The 26,842-nt window shown below is 35.5% G+C and overlaps 2 protein-coding genes across 2 annotated transcripts; one reads left to right on the forward strand and one right to left on the reverse strand.

Moving 5' to 3' along the window:
* Positions 1-659: 659 nt before the first annotated feature.
* Positions 660-2,708, reverse strand: LOC107482438 (uncharacterized). The gene is made up of 2 exons (XM_016102931.3): positions 2,132-2,708; positions 660-1,271 (listed from the first exon to the last, which is right to left on the reverse strand). Exons 1-2 carry the CDS (start codon positions 2,575-2,577, stop codon positions 791-793), a joined length of 927 nt encoding a protein of 308 aa, XP_015958417.1. The 5' UTR covers positions 2,578-2,708; the 3' UTR covers positions 660-790.
* A 1,286-nt stretch (positions 2,709-3,994) lies between these two features.
* Positions 3,995-6,233, forward strand: LOC107482430 (uncharacterized). Its single transcript, XM_016102918.1, has 2 exons — positions 3,995-4,290; positions 5,753-6,233. Exons 1-2 carry the CDS (start codon positions 3,995-3,997, stop codon positions 6,231-6,233), a joined length of 777 nt encoding a protein of 258 aa, XP_015958404.1.
* Positions 6,234-26,842: the final 20,609 nt, after the last annotated feature.

Genomic DNA, 26,842 nt, shown 5'->3' on the forward strand with positions numbered 1-26,842 from the left:
GTGCGGCAACAGTTACATAAATAATTCAAATTGGCCAAAAATGGTATATGAAGTGTAACTATCAGTTAACATAAAATGTTTATAAATAAATCTTAGACTAATATTGTAAAAGAGTTTAGTTCTTTTGAAAAATATTTAAAAACTCAAAAAATTCTTAACCCTTTAGTATTACAGAATAAAAATAAAAAATTTTAAGTAATTTTTTTTGAATTCAAACACTTACATTGTAATTTATTTTTTTCCTGTTTTATTAATAATTTTTTTTTATTTTTACGCGTTCTTTTATTTTGTGTCTATCTTTTCTTCTTCATTATTTCTTTAATGTAAAATAGTAATATAAAATTTTTTTATTTGTTTAAAAAAAAGCCGGTGCATGCTCTTGAAATGTGCTCCACCAAAGAAGAAGGAAATCCGAAAAATTTTATTTATAATAATTACAATTTATATAAAGAAAATTACAACTGAGCAGTTGTAATTGTTTTTGAAAAATATATTAAATGTGCTTAAAAAATATAGAAAAATTTCTCTTTATTTTACTCCTTCATTTATTGTTTTTTCCTTTTCCTATCTTTAAATTTGATGAAAGTGAAATGGTACGGTCATGCACATGCACCCAATTCTTTTCTTATCTAAATAAACAAAAATATATTATTGCAAGTTGAAACAACGTAACATTTCTAAAACACAAAAGAGACAGAACAAGTTCAGAAAACTTCTTACACCGTATGAGAGATCTTATTCATTATATATTCTCAACACTATATTATGCCTCAATTAATACCCTGGAAAACTAGTAGTACTGGCCGTTGATCTTGTTGGTGTTCATGTTGAACTTGCTGACGTCACCAACACATGCGTTCTTGAACAAGCCAACATCAGTGACCCCACGAATCAATTTGTAGCCGCGGCTCCTGAACTGATCCGGACCGTCGAATGGCATAGCGAAGCCAGCCAAGTAGGGCCCACCGCCCTCTTTCCTCTTCATTCCTAAGACGGTGCTCTCAATCTTCCTCATCATCTCTTTCACCTTTTCATTTCTGGGATCGTGCATGCACCCAACACTTGCACTCAGATCCAACGGTCCAACCATAATGCCATCAACCCCATCAACGGCTGCAATCCCTTCTACGTTATCCACTCCCTCTGCAGTCTCTACCTGGCACAGAATCAACAAATCTTTCTCGTACTTCTTTGCGTAGCTTTCATCAATACCAAACCTTGACGCCCTTACAATCGGCGTTGCCACTCCACGAACTCCATTTGGAGGGTACCTGTCATAATTTGTATGTAATATTATTAGTTTAGTAGTTCAGCAATATATTCATATTTCAATTTGATATATGTATATACTAAAAATTGAGTAGCTAATAAACTATTATATTGAAAGGTATGGATATTGATGTTCATAAATAAAATTTGATTATTCGATAAATGGTTATTTTACTAAAACTATGTAAATAATATGTATATAAATATATAATAATTATTTTTATTAAATAACTTTTTATGTTTATAGAATATTTAAAATCACCTCTTTTTTATAAATATATCTATGTAACTTGTTATGATTAATAAAAATATTTTTTGTATACTAAAATTAGTTAATAAAATTAGTTATTATATATTTGTGTATAAATATATATATTATTTTATTTATTTTTAATGTGTATTTTATATTTTAATATATTTTATATAAATAATTGATTTTAGTATATATTTAACATAATTATAAAATTAATCACTTTATTATTGTAACTCTTTTGTCGATATTATTTTTGTAAATAAATATATGTGTTATTTAATTTATTTTTAATGTATATTTTTTAATATATATTATATGTCAATAGTGGATTTGAAAATTCAGTTTTACTATGTAATTAACGTGGTTGAAAAATAATATATGATTTTGCTAGAGTTAACTAGGAGTGAAACCAATTTTAACCATTTAATTAAAAAATAAATTTATTACAAAACAAAATAAAAAATAAATTTTCACTACTCTATTTTATCGAATTTCAATCGATTAGAGTAGTGAGGGTTGTTTTCTTTTCTTTTTTCGAAATGGACCTATTTTTTCAACTAGTTGACTACATTTCGTAGCGGGATCAAAACGGTAATTATTGACTTATACCTGCAATAGGAGACGGCCTTCTTGGCTGATTCGGGGCCATCAACGAGGGGGAAGATAATGCCTTGAGGACCAAGGTCGAGCACTTTCTTGACCCACACGTGCGAAAGCTCCGGCACACGAACGATGACCGGTGTGTTGGCCGCAGTGAGTGCATGGATGCATCGCAGGCCTTCAGAGATGCCTCCGAAGCCGTGTTCGAGGTCAAGGATAACGAAGTCATAGCCAGACCATCCTGCTATCTCAACCATCGTCGGGCAGAAGCTAAGAAATGACATACCGTACAAGCAATCACCGTCTTGGAGGCGAGCTTTGATTGATTTTCGTTCCGTGGTGACGATGGTATCTTTTTCGGTTTCATATACGGCATGGTTATTACCATTGGTGTAACCGTGGTTATTACCATTGTCGTTCCCGTTGCCGTTGATGATGTGGTTGATGGTTTCCATTTTATTTGATGATGAAGAAGATAACTAGTCAACTAATTAATAAGACTTGCTAGGTAGCTAGCCTTTGTTGATTTTGCTAAGTGATGAAAGCTAGCTAGCTATCCAGCCAAGCTTATTAGCTTATAACTCTATTGAGGCTTGGCTACTTGTGATGGTGACGAAAAGTGTGTGAGGGTGGGTTCTTTTTATAGTGGGAAACTGGGTATAATAATGAAGGGGGAAATAGCCAAAGAGGTTGTTGTTGTATTGAGAGCTTGGTATGGGGTTGCATGCATGCATGCTCATTGTGGTGGATGGACTCCTCAGAAATCATAATATTGATTATTGGTCGTGCCTTCTTTTTTGTGGCTTCAATATAGGGCAGTGAGCGAGGGTCTACGATTGAAATCCGTATATGATATTATCCCTGCTTGCTGAAACGAATTGAAGAGGAGCATGTGTTAGCCCATTGTTGATTATTCTGAAGCTTTAATTATTGTGGGCAGGTACTGATGATCCATGATTGCATTTGGGCAGTCATATCATTGATTCAATTACTAACAGGATAACATCCGTTATATTGGCCAGCAACTCCATTATTGATGATAAAATAAAGGGGCAATAGTCATTTTAAAGTCTCAAATTCACTCAATTTTGATTAAAAAAATCGAGTTATAAATTAATAATTAAAAATTTAAAATTAATAATCATGTAAATTTGGTGCAGCGGATAAATAAAATAAAATTGTTATAATTAATAATCATGTACAATCAAACCTGAGCAATAGTGTAGCGGATAAGATTATATCCAATAACGTGATATAATATCAATCAAAAATCAAATTAAAGGTGCAGTCCATACTCCTATCTATTCATGATTAGGGATGTTGAATTCAATGATGAGGAGTGCTAGGATCAGTAATTTTTGTGTTTTATAACTATTAATTGATTATTAATAATGTTTTTAATGGTATAAGATTACATCTAATAATAAAAAATCATTCACTTTTTTTTTATGGTTAAATGCTAACCACAAAATATAAAAATTACCTTCCCCTAGACTTTCTCTTCAATGATATGCTCTTGCTCACTAGTCACTATCCTACCACCACCAAAAAAGGAAACAGAAAATCAAAACAGGACAGAACCAATGTTCTGATTTCTGAAGAGAATATCATGTCAAAAATAATTCAGTAACATTAATGACGACAACGTCCCACCAATCAACATGCATGCACGTCCATACCAAGCTCCCAAAGTTTTCATCTATAAAAACATGCCAATGCACCCAAAGTTTTCATCACCACAAATTTGAACTAGAGCATTTAAGCTAAGCACCCCCTAAGCTAGCTTTTATTGCTCTAGTGCCCCTAACACTTATTACTATTAGCAACCAAACCCACAATTAACCTCACCATTCACCAACATCTCAGCGCAGCATGGAATTTGAAACCAACTACCACATCAACGTCAACGGCAACGGTAACACTAAAATAAACGGCAACGGTAATACCAAGGACAGTGGCATCGGCAACTGTAACAGCAACGATATCCACCACCGTCACACCAATGGCCACCACCACAACAACGACCATGCAGTATACGAAGCCAACCAAGTCATCGTCGCCACTGTCAATCAACCGAAATCCATCAAAGCTCGCCTCCAAGCCGGCGATTGCCTGTACGGCATGTCGTTTCTTAGCTTCTGTCCGACCATGGTGGAGATAGCGGGATGGTCTGGCTATGACTTTGTGATCCTCGACCTCGAGCACGGCTTCGGAGGCATCTCCAAATAACGTAAAAGAAAAAAAAAGAAAAAAATTAACGTAAAGGAAAAAAAAAAGAGAAAAAAAACGTAAAATGCAAAATAAAAATTAATAATAAAATAAAAATATAAAAAATATATTAAAAATAGTACATATGATATCTTTTCAAATTAAATAAATTAAAATAGACCTTTAAAATGAACATTATTGTTCATTTGATTTTTACATATCTTTTTCATTGTTTATTTAATATACCTTCTCGAATTCAATCAGGCGACTAGGTGTATATTAAAATTAAGGGTAGTACTAGGAAGCCAATGACCTAAGCGTACAATGTGTATAATGGGCTAAATCTTTAGTTTATGAATAAAATGAATATCACTCATACTATCCAGAATAACCATTCGGATACCAGGGATAATAATAAACATCTCATGTTATAAAAAACTGATTTTGGGGTTCACCAAGGTTCAAACTCTTGACCTTTCGGATCTAGACCTCTAATACCACATCATGAAACTACTTATCCCAAAAGCATAACCTGACAAGACAACATAACACTAATGTTCATATCTCTAATACTTCCTAAACCTCCATTGTACGCTTAGGCCATTGGCTCCCTATACTTTCTCTAAAATTAATTATTAATATAAAATATATATTAAAAATTAATTAAATTATATATGTATTATATTTTTATCATAACTAATTTTCTTGCATAAATAACATTTTTGTCTCTCAAGTTATACACCTACGTCAGATTTCAAATTTAGAAACAAGTTATGCGCATTTCCAAGATGGTTATCATAGGAACCAAATGTAACGAAGAAATTTTTTATGTATTGATTTTTAATTAATCAACTTAATGTATTTAAATAGAAAATTTAAAAGCAATTATTTTTGCTAATAAATTAGATGTGGTTGTATACAAATGTTTTTTTAATTAAAAATGTAAAAAATTTCAACTTGTAAGTTTTTTTTTTTTGAAAAAAATTTAAAAGTTAGTAGAATGTATTATTTTTTACCAGCATTTTTAGTTCGTCAATCTATTTTTCTAGTTTAATAATATGACGATTTATTTTTAGTTTATATTTTTAAATATCATTAACTAACTGTTACTAAAAATAATAAATTTTACTTACTCTTTAATATTTTTCTTTTTTTATCTTGAATATTTTTTCAAAATCTCAATTTTTTTCAAACTTTTTTGTTGTTGCCTACATTATCCCCAATTCAGGACTGATCTGTTTTTTCCAAACTCTTTAATATGGTATTTTTGCCTTAAAAATTTCAAACTTATTCAATATTATCTATATTAACTCCGTCTAAGTGACTAAGGGAATCTTTTAGTTAGGACAAAATTATGTTACATTTGAACACTAGCGCTAGAATATCCTTGGACTCCTAAAAATGACATAAAAACTGTATCAGGTACCCTCCAAATGGAGTTCGTGGAGTGGCAACACCAATTGTGAGAGCCTCAAGGTTTGGAATCGACGAGAGCTACGCAAAGAAGTACGAGAAAGACTTGTTGATCTTGTGTCAGGTTGAGACCGCAGAGGCCGTAGAAAACGTAGAAGGGATTGCAGCCGTTGATGGGGTTGATGGCATTATGGTTGGACCGTTGGATCTGAGTGCAAGTGTTGGGTGCATGCACGATCCCAGAAATGAAAAGGTGAAAGAGATGATGAGGAAGATTGAGAGCACCGTCTTAGGAATGAAGAGGAAAGAGGGCGGTGGGCCCTACTTGGCTGGCTTCGCTATGCCATTTGACGGTCCGGATCAGTTCAGGAGCCGCGGCTACAAATTGATTCGTGGGGTCACTGATGTTGGCTTGTTCAAGAACGCATGTGTTGGTGACGTCAGCAAGTTCAACATGAACAAGAAGAGGGTTGTTAATGGTGAGTACTAATAATAGTTGGAGGGCACTATATATATATTTCGGAGAATAAAAATGTAATAATGAATAAGACCATGCATGGTGAGACAAGTGGTTGTACTTAGGCAAAGAAGTGTAAAACATCTTTAAATAAAGATGTTTGATTTTTTCTATTGACGGTTATGTATTAAATTTTTGAAAGGTGATATAAATTGAAAATGTTATTTTTACTAAAAAATATTGTATTTATAATTTTTATAATTCTTTTAATATTTTTTATTTTTAAAGATCTATAATTTAATCTACTAAATTTTATTGTTAATTATTTTATTTTTAGTCTAATTATTTTTATTTATTTTTTGAATTATTTGAACTAGCACCTCAACAAGCACTACTATACCTGTTCAACCACTTTTCTATTGAGTTAAAAAATATTTTTATATTTAAAAAAATTGTCCTATTTAAACTATTTTACTTTTATTCTTTAAAAATCTGCAACAATGATTTATATCCAATAAAAATTTTTTAATGAAGTTGCTGTTTAAAATAGATGAAAATTTTTTTATTTAGAGTAACTTGACCATTGTACAGGAGAATTCTTTTTAATAATAAATCCCTCTCTTTAAGAATAATATTAAAACTTAAATTTAGACACCAAAATTTTTGGTATTGTCATTATATATTGTTATAAATCTAAAGTACATTAACATAATATAATAATTATAACAATATTATTTAGTACAATAATTAAAGATTTATTGAATTAAAACTTAAGCAAAAAATCTATTATTAAATTAAATAAATATACAGAATTCTTATCCATATTATTATTATCCGGTCTGTTATCTAGACTCAGTTCCGCCGTTGTTATTATGAATATTTGACAACGGAAATATAAATTATATTAGTTTTACGTTATATTTAAGTGAAATGACAAGGATGCATGCAAGAGAAGATGGATAAGAAAAGAAAAAAAATTTTTATTATGCAATAACAGTAGTTGGATATGAGAGATAGCAAGAGAAGAAAGAGATAATTATAGAAGTTATGTGAATGTAAATGAATGAGATAAGATAGAATGTAAATGTATGTGATAAGAGATGAGGTGAGGTAATGAAAATTTTTTAACATAGAATAACTGACCTATAGTAGAATAGATGATTAGAAAGGACAAAATTAAAAAAATGTTGAACACTAAAACAGGTTTTGCCATTATATATGGATATAGATAAAATTTATTGTAAAATTAAGATTTTTAAAAAACTTATTTTATATTAATTTAAAAAATTTAGTGTCTTTTGAATTAATATTAATTAGAGTCATTAATATAATTATTTCTTTTTTTTATATCTTCAATTTTATTTATAATTTATATTTTTATTATTAATTTGTATTTTGAGAGTATTTTTTTTTAACCAGATAAACAATTTTAAAAAAAATGATTTTTTCCATCTTTGTATAAATCGTGCCCTTAATTGAATTATGTTGCAATTTATTAAATTTGATTCTACTAAACTGGTTGGTACAAGTGATTACAAATTTCGCTCCGAGCTTATTATCTTCATGTGACATACAGTTTCTATTCGACGTACTCTATCTATTTCATGCTTGGTGGGAATTGAAATCCTTTATAATGGGAAGTAATAGTATATTGACTCCTTGGATGAGAGCTATACTATGTTTATGCATAAGTTATTAAAATTGAACTAATTAGACTATTAGATTAATTAGTTTTTATTCTGTATTTGTGAAAAAATAGCATTATCCGGTGAATAAAAAAATAAAAAAATGTTCTTGAAAATAAATATAGGATTTGAAAAGGAAAACTTTTTCATTTTTATGAATTTTTAAATTTAAAAAATAAAATTTTTAGAATAAAAAATTAGCTAATATTGATTCACTAAAAATTTGGTTTCTTCTGTTTTTTCTTTGAATAATGTTATATGATTAATAATTATTATTATTTTTTGTTATTTGGCTAATAATAATTTATATCCATATTTATAGAAATTTTATACTCAAAAAATAAAAAATATTATTCTTACATTAAAATTAATCACTAAAATTAGCTACTAATATATTTGTATATATATATATATATATATAGTTTAATTTATTTTTAATGTGTATTTATATCCAGCCCAAAAATGCTAGTCAAGGCCAAAATGAATGAGTCCCAATTAAGGAATCAGACTCGGTCCACACTACCTACCCGACCTTATGTTGGACACCGCGACAAGAGTCTGGTCTTACTTCTCCGAATAAGTAACTAACTCCTAAGACATTTCCCACTCATCTAGAAGATAGATCTCAATAACTTTCCTAAAAAAAGGGAACTGTCATCCATCATCAAAGATGGAACTATTTTAAAAGATGGTTATCTATTCTACTTTAAATACACTGTCACCCTCAAGTATATTCAAAATCCAATCTACTAAAAACCTGAAAACCTTTTCTAACTTAAGCTTCGAAGTTCCTTGCAGGTACTATCTCAAAAGGAGTCTGAACCTCATGTTCTGGCCCAAAAGCAACCCAGTTTTAGGTAGCACTCAGAACATTGTCACCGTTGCCGAGGACCTAGAAGTCTACACCCAACCATGGCGGACGATCAGTTTGAAGACGGACACACGTCGTCTGAATCAAAACCAGAACCTCATAATGATGATCGAGCACTCATGATACCTCCATGACATGATAGAGCAAGTGGCCCTAATGGGGAGGGGACGTCGGAAAACTCTCAACCCAGGAGAATCAATTCAAAAAAATATCCACCAGAGAATGAGGAACCCCTGCACCCAACAGAAATCATGGGACTTGTACACGGGCACCACGGTCGATTAGAGCAACTCGAGCAGGAGATAGAGCGACAAAGAAAAGCTAAAAGAGACTTGCAAAGGGATGTGCGACGACAAAGAGAATTAGAAGAAAAGCTTCTGAAATTAGAAGTCGACCTTCGAAATCAGAGCGACCATGCAGATTGAGAGAAAAGTCCTTTTGGAGGAGAAGATTCATTCATAGAAGAGATCATGCAGGCTAGGGTTCCTAGGAACTTTAAAAGCCCTGACATGGACCTCTATGATGGAATGACTAACCTGAGACACCATTTCAGTAACTTTAAAAGTCGGATGTATTTGGCTAATGCGTCCGATGCGACTCGTTGCAAAGTTTTTCTGACAACATTAACCAAAGCGGCGATGAAATGGTTAGCTTACTACATAGGTCGGTGTCTTGTTTTGACATTCTTGCAAAAAAATTTCTCACCGATTTTCAATTTAGAAAAGACAAAGTCAAGCACACTCCTAGTCTCCTAGGGGTCAAACAAGAGGCCGAAGAAACTCTCCAAACTTATATGAAAAGATTCAACAAAGCTTGCTTAGAAATTCAAAATTAGCCTCTAGAGGCAGTAATAATAGGGCTAGTTAATGGCCTCAAAGAAGGGTTGTTTTATCAATCCATATCAAAGCGACACCTAACCTCATTATGTGAGGTACAAGAACGAGTAGAAAAGTATATCAATATGGAAGATAATGCTTGACTCAGAAAACGGCTCCAAGACAAGACCCCTCCAATCAAGCTCGAGATAAGGAGAAGGAGACGAAGAAAAAAGATGAGTACAGCTCGAACAAACCTCGAAGGTATCATAACTATACTCCCTTGCGAGTTTCCCTTGTTGACATCTACAGGAAGATCTGCCATACCAAAAACTTTCACCTCCTCATCCTATCAAGAATAAGAAAGGTAGAAGTCGGACAGAATATTGTGAGTATCACAAGTTATACAGACATTCCACCAACGATTGCTATGACTTAAAGAATGTGATATAAAAACTAGCCACAGAAGGTCGATCAGAAAGATACCTTGCAGAAAGGTCCGATGATCCGGGAAAAAGGAAGAGAGGCGAGAAAGACAGGGGTCGACGAGACGGCCACCATAAACCCCTAATAGACATATTCACATGATAGTTGAAGGATTCGCATGGGGCAGAGTAACTAAGTCTTCTCGTAAATGACATTTGAATGATGTCTAGCAAGTCGGGAAAAAGTTCGAAGCTCCCGACTTACCCACAATCTCATTCACCAAAGAAGATTCTCAAGGAGTGACCCCCCGACCACGACGATCCTATTGTGATCACAACAATACTCGCCAACTCCAACCTCTACAGAACCCTGATAGATCAAGGAAATTCGGCCGATATATTGTTCAAACCTGCCTTCGACAAGTTCGGGTTAGAAGAGAAAGAGCTAAGAGTGTATCCCGACACTCTTTTCAGGTTAGAAGACATGCCAATCCGACCTCTCAGCTTCATCCTATTGCATACCACTTTTGGTAAAGGTATGAAATCCAAAACTTTAAGTATAGGCTACATTGTGGTTGGTGTAGCATCATCCTACAATGCATTGATAGGTCGGACAACCTTGAACCGACTTGCTGCGGTTGTTTCATACTCCTCACCTCTGCATGAGGTTTCCATGTTAATAGGGAATCGCTATCATAAGAGGAGATCAGAGGTTAGCACAAAAATGTTATAATTAAAGCCTAAACCTACATTGAGGCATTAAGGAAAAAGAGGTAAACTCCATTAAACTTGGTGATATTCGATCACGAGAAGAACCGAGGCCAAAACTTGGTGGAAAGACTGAAGAGGTTCAAATCGGAGATCAAGCCGAAAAGACAACAAGCATAGGGGCAGACCTGGACAAAGAATTGAACGTAGATCTCATTAAACTCTTATAAGAAAATTCTAACTTTTTTTGCATGGAAGGTCTCCGATATGCTTGGAATACACCCTGACTTCATGAGTCACAAGCTCGTCGGTTACCCAAGCTCACGATCTATTCATCAAAAATGACGAATGCTCGGTTCCGAAAGAGCGCAAGTCGTTGAAGATCAGGTCCAAGATTTATTAGAAGCTGGGTTCATAAGGGAGGTAGAATCCCCTTTGTGGTTAGCTAATGTGGTTCTCGTGAAAAAACGGAATGGAAATAGAGAATGTGTGTTGATTATACCGAGCTTAATAAAGTTTGTCCTAAAGACCTATACCCACTTTTCAGCATTGATACCTTGGTAGATTCAGCTTTAGGATATCGATACTTGTACTTTATGGATGCATATTTGTGACATAACCAAATCCTGATGTACAAGCCGGACTAAGAGAAGACCTCTTTCATCACTCCAAAAGCCAACTATTGTTATATGGTGATGCCTTTTGCCTTGAAAAATACTGGAGCCACATACCAATAGATGATGAACAAGGTGTTTCTATCTCACCTTGAAAAATTAATAGAAGTATATGTGGATGACATACTTGTCAAAACCAAAGAAGATGTTATCTTTTTGTCTGACTTAGCTGAGGTATTCAACACGATAAAAAAGCGCATGATGAGACTAAATCTCTCAAGGTACACCTTCACAGTTGAAGCCGGCAAGTTCTTAGGCTTCATGCTCACCCAAAAGGGCATCGAATCCATCTTGGATAAATGCAAAGTAATACTTGAGATGAAAAACCCGACATGCCTCAAAAAAGTCCAACAATTAAATGGAAGGTTAGCAGCCTTGTCCAAATTCTCAGCATGATCAGCTCTGAAGTTTCTACCCTTGTTTTCAATACATAGGAAAGGTTGTTAATTTGAATGGACTCAGGAATGTGATAAAGCTTTTCAAGATTTCAAAAACTTCTGGAGTCAGCCATCGATCCTCACCTGAGTTATTCAAGGAGAAGAACCCATACTTTACTTAGCAGCTGCAAGTAAGACTATAACTTTTTCTCTTATTCGAGAAGACAAGAACAGATAGCAACCACTTTACTTTGTTAGCAAGTCCCTACAAGGAGCCGAACTAAACTAACAAAAGATAGAAAAGTTCACATATGCCTTTGTCCTCACCTCTAAAAGACTCTAACGTTATTTCTAGGCCCATACTATAAAAGGTTCAAACTAATCAACCTATGAAGCACATCCTTCAAAAGACGGATATTGTAGGTCAGATGGTACAATTGACAATAGAGCTATTTGAATTCGACTTAAAATATGAAACTTAAATGACAATCAAATCTCAATACCTGGCTGACTTCTTGGCAGAATACACGGAAGCATAAGGGAACTCTATAGCCTGGAACTTATATGTAGATGGATCATCCAGCAAAGTTGGAAATGGGGCAGAAATCATTTTGGAGAATGAAGAAGAAAATCGAATAGAGCTTTCATTAAAATTTGAATTTTTAGCCTCCAATAATTAAGCAGAGTACGAGGTCATGTTTGCTAGCTTGAGGCTAGCCAAAGAAGCTGGTGTGCAAAATTAAAACTCGCACAACTTCACTAGCAAGTGCACCGAGTCGTCCAAGTAATACCTCAGGTGAGTGAGGGTCGATCCCATGAGGATTGCTGGATTGAGCAAGCAATAGCTATCTTGCTAGACTTAGTCAGGCAAATAGAAAAAGAGTGGTTGTTTGTTGAATTCGCATAAAATAATAATAAGGAAAGCAGTAAAGAAAACGATAAAGAGAGAACAGTTAAGGTCTCAGAGATGTTTATCCTTCCAGATTAATACTTCTTACCAACTATTTTAACAATGAATAATTCATTCTATGGCAAATTATAAGCGATTATAACCTGTCAATTCAGTGAATTAATCTCCCCCAATCCTACTCAAAATGCCACAGACAAGGTCGGATCTTCCAAATCAGAGGGATTATATGTCACATATTCTCGATAGCCCATATAACTTGTTAATTTAGGAGGAATGTTTTCAAGCTGTAGCTTAAATGATCTTTTCCCAGTATCACAAGAACTCATGTAGAAAAAGGGACATACCCAGTCTCATTTGGATGAAGGACAAAAACAAATCTTAGAGCTGAATCAAACATATATTAAAATAGAATAGTAGTGATATTAATCTATAGAGATAAGAAGAGCTCCTAACCTTAACTGACGGGCAGAAAAATGCCGGTTAAGAAATTTTAATAAAAGCAGCATTGTGAGTACAACTCTTAATCGACGAAAATTTCACTTATCAATTTAGAAGGGGTTGTCACAATTTAGAATCAATTAATTGGGAGTAGAATTCCCAGGTCGTCTCCCAAAGAGTTGACAAAAGAGTGCAATCTATTGGTCATAGATTTTTTGAGAAATTTTTAGAGTTGAAAATAAAAAAGTAAATAATTAAAAATTAAGCAAGGAGCAATTAACAAGAGATCTTATGTATTTAAAATAAAAAGACTTGGCTAGGAGATGATCAATTAGAATTTCTATCCTCATTGAATTTCTCAAGTGTAATAGTAAAAATGTTGTTGCTTCTACTTAGTTATCCTCTAACTAACAGAGGAAAGTCAAGTAGGTAATACCAACTTCACTTTACAAGTCCTAATCACCTCCCAAGGAGGAATTAGAGTTTGTAAAAATCCAATTGGTAGCAATTTTCAATTACCTAATAACACTTGAGTATTCCAACTCAAGAGTTTCCTATTAATCAACTCCAAAGCCAAGTTGGGACTTTACTCCATTGACATGAATGCCATTTTCACAAACATATAAAGGGAGTAGATAGAAAATATGGTAATTGAAACTAAATTAATAAAATTAAAGTTGATACTGATAATTAATTAAAAGAAGTTCAACAAGTAATGGATTTAAACATGAAAATGATTCATTGCGTTAATACTTTCAAAATTCACAAAATCCAAACATGAACTCAAATAACTAAATGGAAAATAAGAGAGTAAGTGATAGGAAGGCAAACTAGAATGATGAAAACTTCAATTGAAGGTAGTAGCAACTTTCTCCAAATCCAATCCAAAAGCAAAAATTAAGAAAAGACTAAGAACCCTAGGAGAAGTAGTGTTTTTTCTAGAATTTCCCACTCAAAACTAAAAAACTAAGTATGAATGAAAGATGTGTCCAAGTCTCAGCTACACCCTTGCCTCTAATTTGGACTTTTGCGCTTGAAACTGGGTCAAGAAGGGGCCCAGAAATCGCCTTAGCAAATTCTAATATCTGCAGCACGTGACGGCCTGCCACGCATACGCGTCATCCACGTGTATGCATCGATGCGCAATCTTCCAGTCACGCGTACGCGTTGCTCCACACGTGCGCGTCGATAAACTTTCTCCTGGCCACGCGTACGCGTCGCTCCACGCGTGCGCGTCACTGCTCGCCCATGAAATATTTAATTATTTGTGTTTCTTCCTCTTTTGCATGTTTCTTTTCCATCCTCTAAGCCATTCATGTCCTGTAATCCCTATAAACACTTAAGACATATATCACGACATCAAATGGAAATAAGAGAGGATTAAGAATAGCAAATTTAAGGCCAAAGAAGCATGTTTTCAATCATAGCATCAATTTGGGAAGGAAAATGTAAAACCATGCATTTTGTGTGAATAAGTGTATGAAAGATTGGTAAAACCCACTCAATTCAGCACAAGATAAACCATAAAATAACGGTTTATCATTAACCAGGAGGTTTAGTTGCTCATACTTTGCAGAGAAAACGAAAATAATGTTCAATATTCAAATGATTCCATTCCCCCCGTTCTAAGTGATCTCCTTTTTAAATACAAGATGCTAACCCTAAAAGATGTTAATTTTAATTTAAAAGTTACAAAGAGAAGACCAGATAAGCTAAGGAGTGCTAAAATCCAATTTAGGCCCACTTTGGTGATTGCTTCGTATGCCTGGCGTTCAACTTGGGCTTCTTGGCATTGAACAACCATTAGGGGGGTGAGCGTGATGTTCCCTTGCTCCCTGGGTGGCATTGAACACCAGTCTTGGGTGTTCAACGCTGGAGGCTGGTCCTTGGACGTTGAACTCCAAATATGGATGATCAATGCCAGTTTTGGCAATCATTCTGGAAGAGAAGTATATATTATTATATATTGCTGGAAAGCTCTGGAAGTTAGCTTTCAACACTGTTGAGACCACGCCAATTGGACCTCTGTAGCTCAAGATATGCTCGTTGGAATGCACGGAGGTCAGGATTTGACAGCATCTGCTATCCTTTCTTCGTCTCTGAATAGGATCTTGCCAAAAAATGCCCAAAAATCCCCTAAAAGCATAGAAAAAAACAAAAATTCAAAGTAGCATCCAAAAGATAAATTTTGCACTAAAACATACTAAAACTTAATAAAATATAACTAAAAACACTATGAAAAGGCTATGAAAAGGGTATAAGGCTATATTAACTTGTAGTTTCTTGAGAACTGCCAAAAACTGAGCTAGTTGCTCATCATCAAGTTCCTCTTGCAAGTTTGGAGAGGGTTGTTCTTTAGGGTTCCTTTATCTCCATTGGAGCATATACAGGCACGCTCCCAGGTTCCTCCTGAGCCTTGTTCTCCTTGAGTTCCTCAGCAGCATTTTTCTCCTTGGGTTCAGCCTCAATTTCCATAGTGAGGGTCTTGCATTCTTCCATTAGATTCACCTTAGTGTTACTTGGAAGAGTGTTGGAGGGAGTCTCGGGTATCCTCTTGCTCATCTGACCTACTTGTATCTCCAAGTTTTGAATGGATGACCTAGTTTCTGCCATGAAACTATGAGTGGTCTTGGAGAGGTTAGAGACTGTGTTAGCCAGGTCAGAGAGGCTCTGTGTAGAAGTCTCCATCTACTACTGAGAGGGTTAGAACGGTCTATTGTTGAACCTGTTCTGGTTCGTTCCACCCTGATTGTTGTTGAAGCCTTGTTGAGGCCTCTGCTGATCTTTCCACCCAAAGTTGGGGTGATTTCTCCATCCCTGTTTGAAAGTATTCGAATAGGAATTGTTATTAGAGTTTCTGGAGGAGTTTCCCATGAAGTTCACCTCTTCCATTGTGGTCCATGCACTATCATCAGCGTCTCCCTCGTAGGCTGCCTCTTGAGAGTTGGCAGCTGAGCTCTGCACTCCACTCAAGTGCTGGGAGATCATGTTGATCTGCTGGGACATGAGTTTGTTCTGAGCCAAGATGGTGTCCAATGTGTCCACTTCTATGACTCCTTTCTTCTGAACAGCCCCAATGTTCACGGAGTTCCTCTCAGAAGTGTACATATACTAGTTATTGGAAACCATGTCTATGAGTTCTTATGCCTCCTCAGGCGTCTTCTTCACGTGGAGTGAGCCACCAGTAGAGTGGTCCAATGACATCTTGGATATTTCAGAGAGGCCATCATGGAAGATCTTTAATATGGTCCACTCTGAGATCATGTCAGGAGAGCATCTTCTAATCAGCTGCTTGTACATCTCTCAAGATTTATAGAGGGACTCTTCCTCTTTCTGTCTGAAAGTCAGGACTTTCAACCTAAGCTTTCTCACCTTCTAAGGTGGAAAGAACTTGGTCAAAAATCCATTGACTACCTTCTCCCAAGTGTCCAAGCTCTTCTTGGGCTGAGAATCCAGCCATAGCCTTGCTCTGTCCCTTACAGCAAAGGGATAGAGCATGAGCTTGTAAACCTCTGGATTTACTCCATTGGTCTTGACAGTATCACAGATCTGCAGAAAATCAGAGATGAATTTATTGGGATCCTCCTGTGGGAGTCCATGAAACTGGCAGTTCTGCTACATCAGAGTGACCAGTTGAGGCTTAAGCTCAAAGTTGTTGGTACCAATGGCAGGTATAGAGATACTGCGTCCATATAATCAGATGTGGGTGCAGTATAAGAGCCAAGAACATTTTTTGCATCTCCTCCATTGTCTGGATTGGATGCCATGGTTGTATCTGTAGCTTCTTGCTGTAGAGAGTCTGTGAGGTTCCTTACGGCTCTGCTAGCTTGGGCTTGTTGCAAACGCTTTCTTAAGGTCTTCTCAGGTTCAGGGACAGGATCAAGAAGGGGATCCTTATCCCTGTTCCTACTCATAAACAAGAAGAAACAAACAAAGAAAAGAAAAAGAAGAGAGTCTCGATGTCAGAGTATAGAGGGCTCCCTGTGAGAAATTCTAATAAAGATATCAAATGAGATGAAGTAAAAAGAAAATTCAAAAATAAAGGTGTCTTCAGTTTAAAGAATTTTCGAAAATAAAGAAAGAGAAAGAATTTAAAGATTGTCAAACAAAGAAAAAAAGAAGAGCCAAAGAGACATGAAACTTTTAAAATTAAAACACGATAAAGTTTGAAAAGATTTTGAAATTAAAATTTGAAAGAAAAAAGGACTAAAGAAAACTTAAAAACAAAATAAGATAACTCAAACAATTAATTAAAAAGAATAAAAAAATAAAGATAGAAAAGTTGTTGAAGATTTTCGAAAATTTTAAAGATAAAAGATTAAAGAAAAATTTTGAAATTCAAAACTAAAAGAAAGAAAGACTTAAACCTTTAAAATTTGAATTTAAAATGAAGATAAGATAACAAAATTTTGAAAATTAAAGAAAAAGATATGATAAAGATCAAAGAAGAAAAGATAAACAAGAAAATTAAAGTTAAACAACAAGATTACTAACGGGATACCAAACTTAAAATTTTTAAACCAAGATAACAAAAGGAGGCAAAATTTTCGAAAATTTTAATAGAAAGTTTTTGTTTTTTTTTTTGAAAATTGAAAAGAAAAGAAAAACACTAAAAGGTCACCAAACTTAAAAATTTTGAGTTCAATTAACAATAATTTCGAAAAAAATAGAAAGAGAAACACTAAAATACACCAAACTTAAAAATTTTGAAATCAAACAAGAGAAAATAACTCAAAAAGATTCGAACAAAAAGAAAGTAAACAAGAACCGTTTTCGAAAAATAGGAAATAAAAAATCAACCTAAACCAAAGGACACCAAACTTAAAAATTGAAACAAAGTTTGAAAAAGAGAGAAAGATGATTAAGATGAATTTTCAAAAAAATTTTAAGAAAAGAAACAAAGAATGTTCGAAAACTTTAACAAAAAACACAATTAAAAGAAAAAATAGTAAACAGTACCTGATCTAAGCAACGAGACAACCGGTAGTTGTCAATCTCGAACAATCTCTGGTAACGGCCCCAAAAATTTGGTGTGCAAAATTGAATCTCGCACAACTTCATCGGCAAGTGCACGGGTCGTCCAAGTAATACTTCAGGTGAGTGAGGGTCGATCCCACAAGGATTGTTGGATTGAGCAAGCAATAGCTATCTTGCTGGATTTAGTCAGGCAAATAGAAAAGGAGTGGTTGTTTATTGAATTCGCATAAAACAATAATAAGGAAAGTAGTAAAGAAAATGATAATGAGAGAAGAGATAAGGTCTCGGAGATGTTTACCCTTCCGGATTAATACTTCTTACCAACTATTTTAACAATGAATGATTCATTCTATGGCAAACTGTAAGTGATTAAAACCTGTCCGTTCAGTGAATTAATCTCCCTCAATCCTACTCAAAATACCACAGACAAGGTCGAATATTCTATATCAGAGGGTGAAGTTCAGAAAACTAGTTTAGCGCCACAAAAATCTCAATTACTCATAACTAACTAGATTATATGTCACATATCCTCAATTAGCCCAGATAACTTGTTAATTTAGGAGGAATGTTTTCAAGTTGTAGCTCAGGTGACCTTTTCCCAATATCACAAGAACTCATGTAGAAAAAGGGACATACCCAGTCTCATTTGAATGAAGAACGAAAACAAACCGTAGAGCTGAATCAAACATATATTAAAATAGAATAGCAATGATATTAATCCATAAAGATAAGCAGAGCTCCTAACCTTAACCAGGAGGGTTAGTTACTCATACTTTACAGAGAAAACGAAAATATTGTTCAGTGTTTGAATGATTCAATTCCCCTTTTAAGTGATATCCTCTTTAAATAGGAGATGCTAACCCTAAAAGATGTTAATTTTAATTTAAAAGTTACAAAGAGAAGACTAGATAAGCTAAGGAGTGCTAAAATCTACTTTGGGCCTACTTTGGTGATTGCTTCGTATGCCTAGCGTTCAACATAGGCTTCTTGGTGTTGAATGCCCATTAGGGGGTGAGCGTGTTGTTCCCTTGCTCCCTGGGTGGTGTTGAATGCCAGTCTTGGGCATTCAATGCTGGAGGCTAGTCTTTCTTGGGCGTTAAACTCTAGATCTGGACGTTCAACACCAGTGTTGGCAATCATTCTAGAAAAGAAGTATAGACTATTATATATTGCTGGAAAACTATGGAAGTTAGCTTTCCAACTCTATTGAGATCGTGCCAATTGGACCTCTATAGCTCAAGATATACTCGTTGGAATGCACGGAGGTCAGGATTTGACAGCATCTGCTATCCTTTCTTCATCTTTGAACATGATCTTGCCAAAAACGCCTAAAAACTCCCTAAAATTATAAAAAGTAGCATCCAAAAGGTGAATTTTGCACTAAAACATACTTAAACTTAATAAAATATAACAAAAAGACTATGAAAATGCTATGAAAAAAAGGTATAAGATATTCACTTATCAGAAGTCGGGGCAGCAAAATTAATAGTCTTTAATAACTCTCAAATAATAAATCCTCAAATAAATGGGGCTTACCAAGCTAAAGATCACAACATGAAGAAGTACTTGGAAGAAACATGGGAACAAGTAGCTCAATTCTAAGAAGTAGAGTTCCAACATATAACTCAGGAGTCCAATGCCCGAGTTGATTCCCACTCTAAACTGGCCAGTACCAAGCCAGGAGGCAACAAGGAGTTTGATCCAGGAAACTATCCACACATCATCAGTAACCAAGGAATTTGACAAGTCGGGCACATGAACTATCTCCAATCTAAATTTAGGTTGGATGGCCCCTATTATCAAATATCTCAAATTCGATATTGTCCCCAAGCAAGAAAGGGAAGTAAGGAGGCTCATAAAGGAAGCACATAAATTCGTCTTAGTTTACAACGTCCTCTGTAGAAGGGGAGTATTTACACCCTTACTAAAGTTTATCCCGACCTACAAGACTAGTGAGGTCCCAGAGGAAAACCACAATGGTATCTGCGGAAATCACCTAGGAGCATGGTCATTAGCTAAAAAAGTGATCCAAGCTGGTTTCTCTTAGCCGACCTTACAAAAAGAGGTATCCAACTTCGTAAAAAAAAATATTCGCCTTGCCAAAGTGATGCTAACTTTTATGTGGCACCTCCAAAAGAACTCATTAGCGTCATTTCACCTTGGCCATTTGCAAAATAGGGTATGGATCTACTCGGACCGTTTTCTCTATTACCCGGACAAGTAAAATACCTAACACTTGGGATTGAATACTTTACTAAGTGGATTGAGGTAGAGCACCTGGCTACTATCATGGTCCAAAGAATTCAGAAGTTTCTCTATAACAATATTGTTACCTAGTTTAAAGTTTCACACTCCATTACTACAGACAATGGAACTCAATTTACCGACTCAGCATTCAAAAGGTTAGTGGCAAGCCTTAAAATCAAGCACCGATTCATATTGGTAGAGCAACCCCAAGCCAACGGACAAGCAAAAGCTACTAATAAAGTCATATTGGCTGGACTCAAGTACTGACTAAAAGACGCAAAGGGTGCGTGGGCCGAGGAGCTCACCCAAGTCTCGTGGGCATACCAGACAACTCCCCACTCAACAACTGAATCTCCTTTCCAACTTGCCTATGACATAGAAGCCTTGATTCCCATAGAGATCAACAAAGAATTACCAAGGGTTAGATTCTACGACGACGCAGGAAATGTCTGAGCTCAAAGGAAGGAACTCGATTTCCTCCCAATAGTCCGAGAATAAGCTCGGACAAAGGAGGAAGCATTAAAGCAAAGAATGACCTTAAGGTACAACAAAAAAGTCATCAAAAGAAGTTTTGCCACAAATGACCTCATACTAATCCAAAATGACATATGAATACAGAAGTTGGGCGAAGGAAAGTTGGTTGCAAACTAGAAAGGACCTTACAAGATTAAAGTATCCGACCTATAGTAAAACGAGCTCCCATGGTCGGGGCACGCATGTAACTTGAAAAGATACTACAGCTAGAAAGCGCACCTTGCTCCCTAGTGTACTCATTTTCATTATTTAATCAGTTTTTTTCTTGAAAAAGGGTTTTTTGAAGGGGTTTTAACGAGGCACCATAGCAAGGGATAGAAGTTAATATTCGAAAAACTCTTAGTAGCAGGATAGCTTATGTACATCATTTTTTCATGAATGATAATAAAATTATTCCATTATTTGTTCTACTAACATGCACTAATTTAAGCTCGAAAAAGCGCAAAATTATTGCTCGACCTAGTTGGTTGGCAAGATGAAGCGACGAGGTCCAAATTAGTGTAAGAAGTTATATAAGCAGATCGTGGTCTGACCTCATTAAACTACTTTAAAAAGTTAGTGAAAGAGTTAAGCCTAAAACAATTCACAGAAGTAACTTGATGAAATCGACAACTTAAAAGTCGGTATTTAACTAAATAAATTCCCCGACTAAGGGGAATATATAGTCTCAACTTGAAAAAGATGGTTGAATCAAGTGTCCGACCTACATCGGCCGACGCCCCAAAAACAAAATATTTGATCTCGTAAAAACTCGTCCAAGTCAGTTTCGAAAGAGAATCACCAAAGTAACTTATCAAAATATTTACTAAGTTACAGAACTACAAAAACAGCTATGCTACAAGAAAGGATGTTAGAGGACATTCATTCATTTAAAGACTACCACAAATCAAAATAGTAGAAAAAGTTTTAAAAATAGCAAAATAAAAGGAAAAAATTTTCAAACTACAGCTATTACAAGGTAAATTATTCACAAAGATCCACAAGTCGAACCATCAAATATTTTGAAAATCAAATTAAAGAGGAAAATCCTACTCACCAGAAGCCATGTTAGAGGTCTCTTCATGTTAGGCTGAAGAAGTCAAGCGAGTCTTGTCAAGTTAATTCAAGAGGGGCTCGTCCTCCATTCGAGTTGGAAAGCTCTGGGAAGCTCCCTCAACTCAGACCTCCGAAGTCTTTGGTTCAGGTATAGGAGTATCTTCCTCATCTTCAAGAGGAAGGATGATTTTCTCATCAATCACGACCATGTTGGGATTAATGAGGGAGAGGTGCACCCTAGGAGCTACAACTCGAAAATGTGCCTTCAAGTTTTTAACCAGCTCATCCACCCCCTGGTAGATAGTTTCCTTTAGATCAGCATATCTTTCCCTTGACTTGGCGACTTCATCTACCAAGTCCATCTTCTCCCCGAAAACTCGGGTATAACTCTCCTAAGCCTTCTTCTACAAACCTTCCGCCATGGTACTAGTGACTTTAGATTGCTTCACCCTCTCCCAAGTTTTAGCAAGGTCGGACATAAGAACATCCTTCTCCTTTTTCAGCTCCAACTTGGTCTCCCGCAAAGATGCTATCTCAGCTTTCAGATCGGACAAAGATCGCTGAGTAGCACCAATAGGAGTCTTCTTAAGCAGCCTCAGTAAGGCAAAGCACACTCCCGCTGTCCTTATCCCACCCCGGGCCAAGACTTGAAGGTAATTTTTTATCGAAACATTGTCCATAATTATAAAACTATTGGAAATGATGTGTTTCTCAGAAAATGCCATAGCATCAAAGCCTTTCTCATAAACACTTTTCAATTCGAAAGTCTTACGTTTTTTTAAGTTTCAGTTCGGGAAAAAGAGGCTCAAGGGGACTTGTCTAAATACCAGAGTCAGCAGGAGGAGTGAGAAGAGGAAAAGTCGGATAAAAAATGACCTTAATCGATGCAGAAGCACCTAAATCTTTTTTAGCCATATGAAGAGTTTTCAGGGCGGCCTCCTTACTAGTCATCTTTTCTGCAAGACATCAAAGTCAGATTGCATCATCATACAAAATAATTAAAAAAAATATCTACAAAATATAAAAGAATATTACCTAGCTCAAAATGGACATGGCTTGGCTTTCTTAGTAGGAAATTCTTAGTGTCAAGATTGGAAGTTCGGCCACAACACTCTTGGAACAAGGCAACTACACACTCTTCTACCTCGTCCAAATCATCTAGGTTGTTGATGAGCAAATATTTTATACACTTTTTGGCATTATTTTCATATAGTTTTTGTTATATTTTCTTTAAGTTTTATTATATTTTCATAGATTTTAGTGCAAAATTCACATTTTCATATTCTACTTTGATTTTGTGTGTTTTATGGTGATTTCAGGTATTTTATGGCTGAAATTGAGGAGCTTGAGCAAAAGTCTGATTCAGAGACAGAGAAAGCACTGCAGATGCTGTCAGGATCTGACCTCCGTGCACTTGAAAGAGCATTTCTAGTTCTACAGAAGTCCAAATAGAGCGCTCTCAACGGATATGAAAAGCTAACATCCAGGACTTTCCAGAAATATATAATAGTTCATAATTTGCTTTAGAAATGAAGGCCCAAAACTGGCGTTCAACGCCAGCCACCAGCCCCATTCCTGGCGTCCAGCACCCACAGGGGAGCAGCTGGCGTCCAACGCCCAGAATGGAGACCCTAGCCAGCGTTCAGCACTCCTAAGGGGTACTAGCTCGTGAGAAACACTCAATCTCAGCCCAAACACTCACCAAGTGGGCCTCAGAAGTGGATTTTCGCACTTACAAGACTAGTTTATCTTATTTTCTATAATCCTTAGTTACTAGACTAATATATATATAGAACAAAGATCACTATTGTTAAGGACCTTTTTACTCTTGCCCACTTTTATGTTTCCATTGTATTTTCTATCAGCATGAGTCACTAACCTCCTAAGGCTAAGGTTAGGAGCTCTGCTGAGTTTCATGGATCAATAATATTATTGTTATAATTCTATATGTCTGATTCTATTCTCTTATACAACCTTGTTCTTCATCTTATGAATTGAGGGTGACCCGTTACAATCACCCTTGTTCTACATAGGTTTCATGCGATTCCTAACCCGGATAGCGTTGAACTAAATCTAGAGATTGCATTGCGGATTCTAATAGAGCATCTGAGCAACTTTGGATATGTGACATGAAATCCCGTTGACTATGGGTGCCTGAGGTCTCTATGGTGCTAGGCTAGAGTCAGAGAAGTAGCACTCTCTGATCCAGAAGATCTGCCTTGTCTGTGGCACCTGAGTAGGATCGTAAAAGGAAGTGGATTGCTTAGAGCTTCATCTTCTGCTACAGTGAGAAATCTAAAGGTGGCTTGATGAGAGGACATGAGTCATCTCAACGTGGTGGATTGCTGCAGTAGAGGAGGTTAACTTGAGGAGAGGACATGAGTTAATCACTTACAGCTGCCATTAAAGGAATCAGAAGGTTATTGAAGAAGACAGTAAGAAAGGTCAATCCGAAAAGATAAAGCATCTCCGAAGCCTCAACCGTTCTCATACCATTGAATTTCCATCTTTCTAGTAACTTTTATTTATTTATTTTGTTTTATGCTTTTTCTGTGACAAACTATAATTTCTATCTGCCTAATTAAGATCTGCAAGGTATCCACTACTTGCTCAAATCAACAATCTCCGTAGGATTGACCCTCACTCACCTGAGGTATTACTTGGAAGACCCAGTATACTTGTCAGTCTATCTGTGCAAATTCTACGGAGCCAGTTTTGTGCACCATTTGTACTTAATAACTATGGGGGACTCCTCCGAGTAAAAAAGGGCTTTATCCCTCTCATTCAAAAAGAAAGGTCGGACACACTCAATAGATTAAATTTTATAGACGTACCTTTTGAAATCATGGAAATGATCATCAAAAATAGCAAAGACTTTCCTCCCTTGAATAGTTCGGAAGGAGATCCAGCCCTGCTTCTTAGAACTAAAGGATTTGGTAAGTTGGAAGAGGTAAAAGAAAGCTATCGAACAAAGGGGGAGGTCGAGTTCATGGTAGAAAGGCTAGTAAATTTTCAGAAAATTTCAAGAAATGGGATGTAGCTGAGAAGGGGCAACTTTATAGAGTCTAAGAATCTCGGACTTAAAATCAGAAAAAGGAAGGCTAACCCCCAACTTTGTAAAAAAGAAATCATACACATATATAAAATGGCGTTCCGAGTTATCAAGTCGGGAAAAACAAACCCTTTCCTCGAGATCGGCAACTACAATTTTATACTTACTCTGATTTTTCTGATTTATACACAACCTATGTTTCCTACGAAAGGTCTCAGCATATTCATTAACAATAACAGGGACAGCAGAAAGAATAATTATATCTACCCAATCTAGGTTGGACCGTACTTTAGACGACATATTGAGAATTACTGAACGAGACATAAAGTTATACCTACAAATACAACAAAAAAATTATCACAACAAGTCGTAAATACGGGCACATCAACACAAATGTTCAAACAAGTCCGTAAGAGGTCGGACCATCTTCAACAAGGTAGAAGATGGACATGGTTTTTTAATCTCTCTTACGAATCAAGAAGACAAAATACATTGCAAAGATAAAAGTGGTGTCGTTTTTCACAAAGGCGAAACAACACCATTTGGGACAACATATATCGATTCTCCCACATTCAAATACACAAATTACAGCAACGAATGCAGAATTGCCGAAATGATTATGAAGAACATTCATAAGAAACCATTTTTTCACAAACATCAACAGACAGTACTATAAGAATCTCATTCTCAACAAAATAAGTTTTCAGAAAAATAAAAAGACTAACCTTGAAGAGGAGGAGTGAGAAACGATGAATATGCAAACAGCAAGACACGTATGATCCAAAAACCTTCAACAAATGAACAAAAACTCCCAAACAGAAATTCAAAATAGAGAAATCTTGAAATGAAAAAGGGGTTATGAAAAACTTTTGAGAGAAAATGAAGATGAATTGATTCAGAAGAAGAAGCAAAAAAGAAGAAAGAGAAAGAGTTTGGATATTTATAAGATACTAGAGGTAAAGGAGTAATTTCATGCCTCATCATTTATGACGTACACGGTTACTAAAGTAACCGTAGAGTAACGTACAAAGGACTGCGAAAAGACGTGACACCTAAAGTTCTTAAAAACACGCCGAGTACCCGAACTAGCCCCTAGAAAGGTGATGTGCCCGATATGATGTGCTAACACACAAGAGATCAGTCTAATCTACAAATGCTCGAATCCGACCTCAAGAAATTCGAACTCAAAAAGGGACACTATTCATACTCTGGCCCAAGAATGCTAGCCCAAAATGAATAAGTCCCAATTAAGGAATTAGACTTGGTCCACACCTACCCTATCTTATAGAGGTCAGACACTACAACAAGAGTCTGATCCTACTTCTTAGAATAAGTAACCGACTCTTAAAATATCTCCCACTCATTTAGAAGAGAGATCTCAACAACTTTTCTAAAAAAAGGGAATGGTCATCTACCATTAAAGATGGAACTACTGTAAAAGGTGGTTATCTATTCTATTATAAATACACTGACACCCTTAGGTATATTCAGAACCTAATCTACTAAAAACCTACCTAAAACTTTTGCTAACTTAAGCATCAGAATCGCTTACTAGTATCACCCTACCTCCTTACAAGGAACTTGGACGCGGTACCCCGATATTGATGGAAGTTGGATGCTATTTCAAAAGGAGTCTAGACCTCACGTTCAGGCAAAAAATAACCTAGTTTCAAGTAAAACAATGTGTATTTTATATTTTAATATATATTTTATATTAGTAATAGATTTTAATAGTTAATTAAAGTGTATACCAAACATAATTAATATTAATAACAATATAGTAAAAAGAATTTAACCAAAAAAAAACAAACGTAGCATGCCTTCCCAACTTAAGTTTGATGTTTATCTGTAAAACTCTCTTCTTTTTCGGGATAATCCATAAAATTCTTTCAAG

The sequence above is a fragment of the Arachis duranensis genome, chromosome 1 (genome assembly GCF_000817695.3).
Source record: "Arachis duranensis cultivar V14167 chromosome 1, aradu.V14167.gnm2.J7QH, whole genome shotgun sequence".
Lineage (NCBI taxonomy): Eukaryota > Viridiplantae > Streptophyta > Magnoliopsida > Fabales > Fabaceae > Arachis > Arachis duranensis.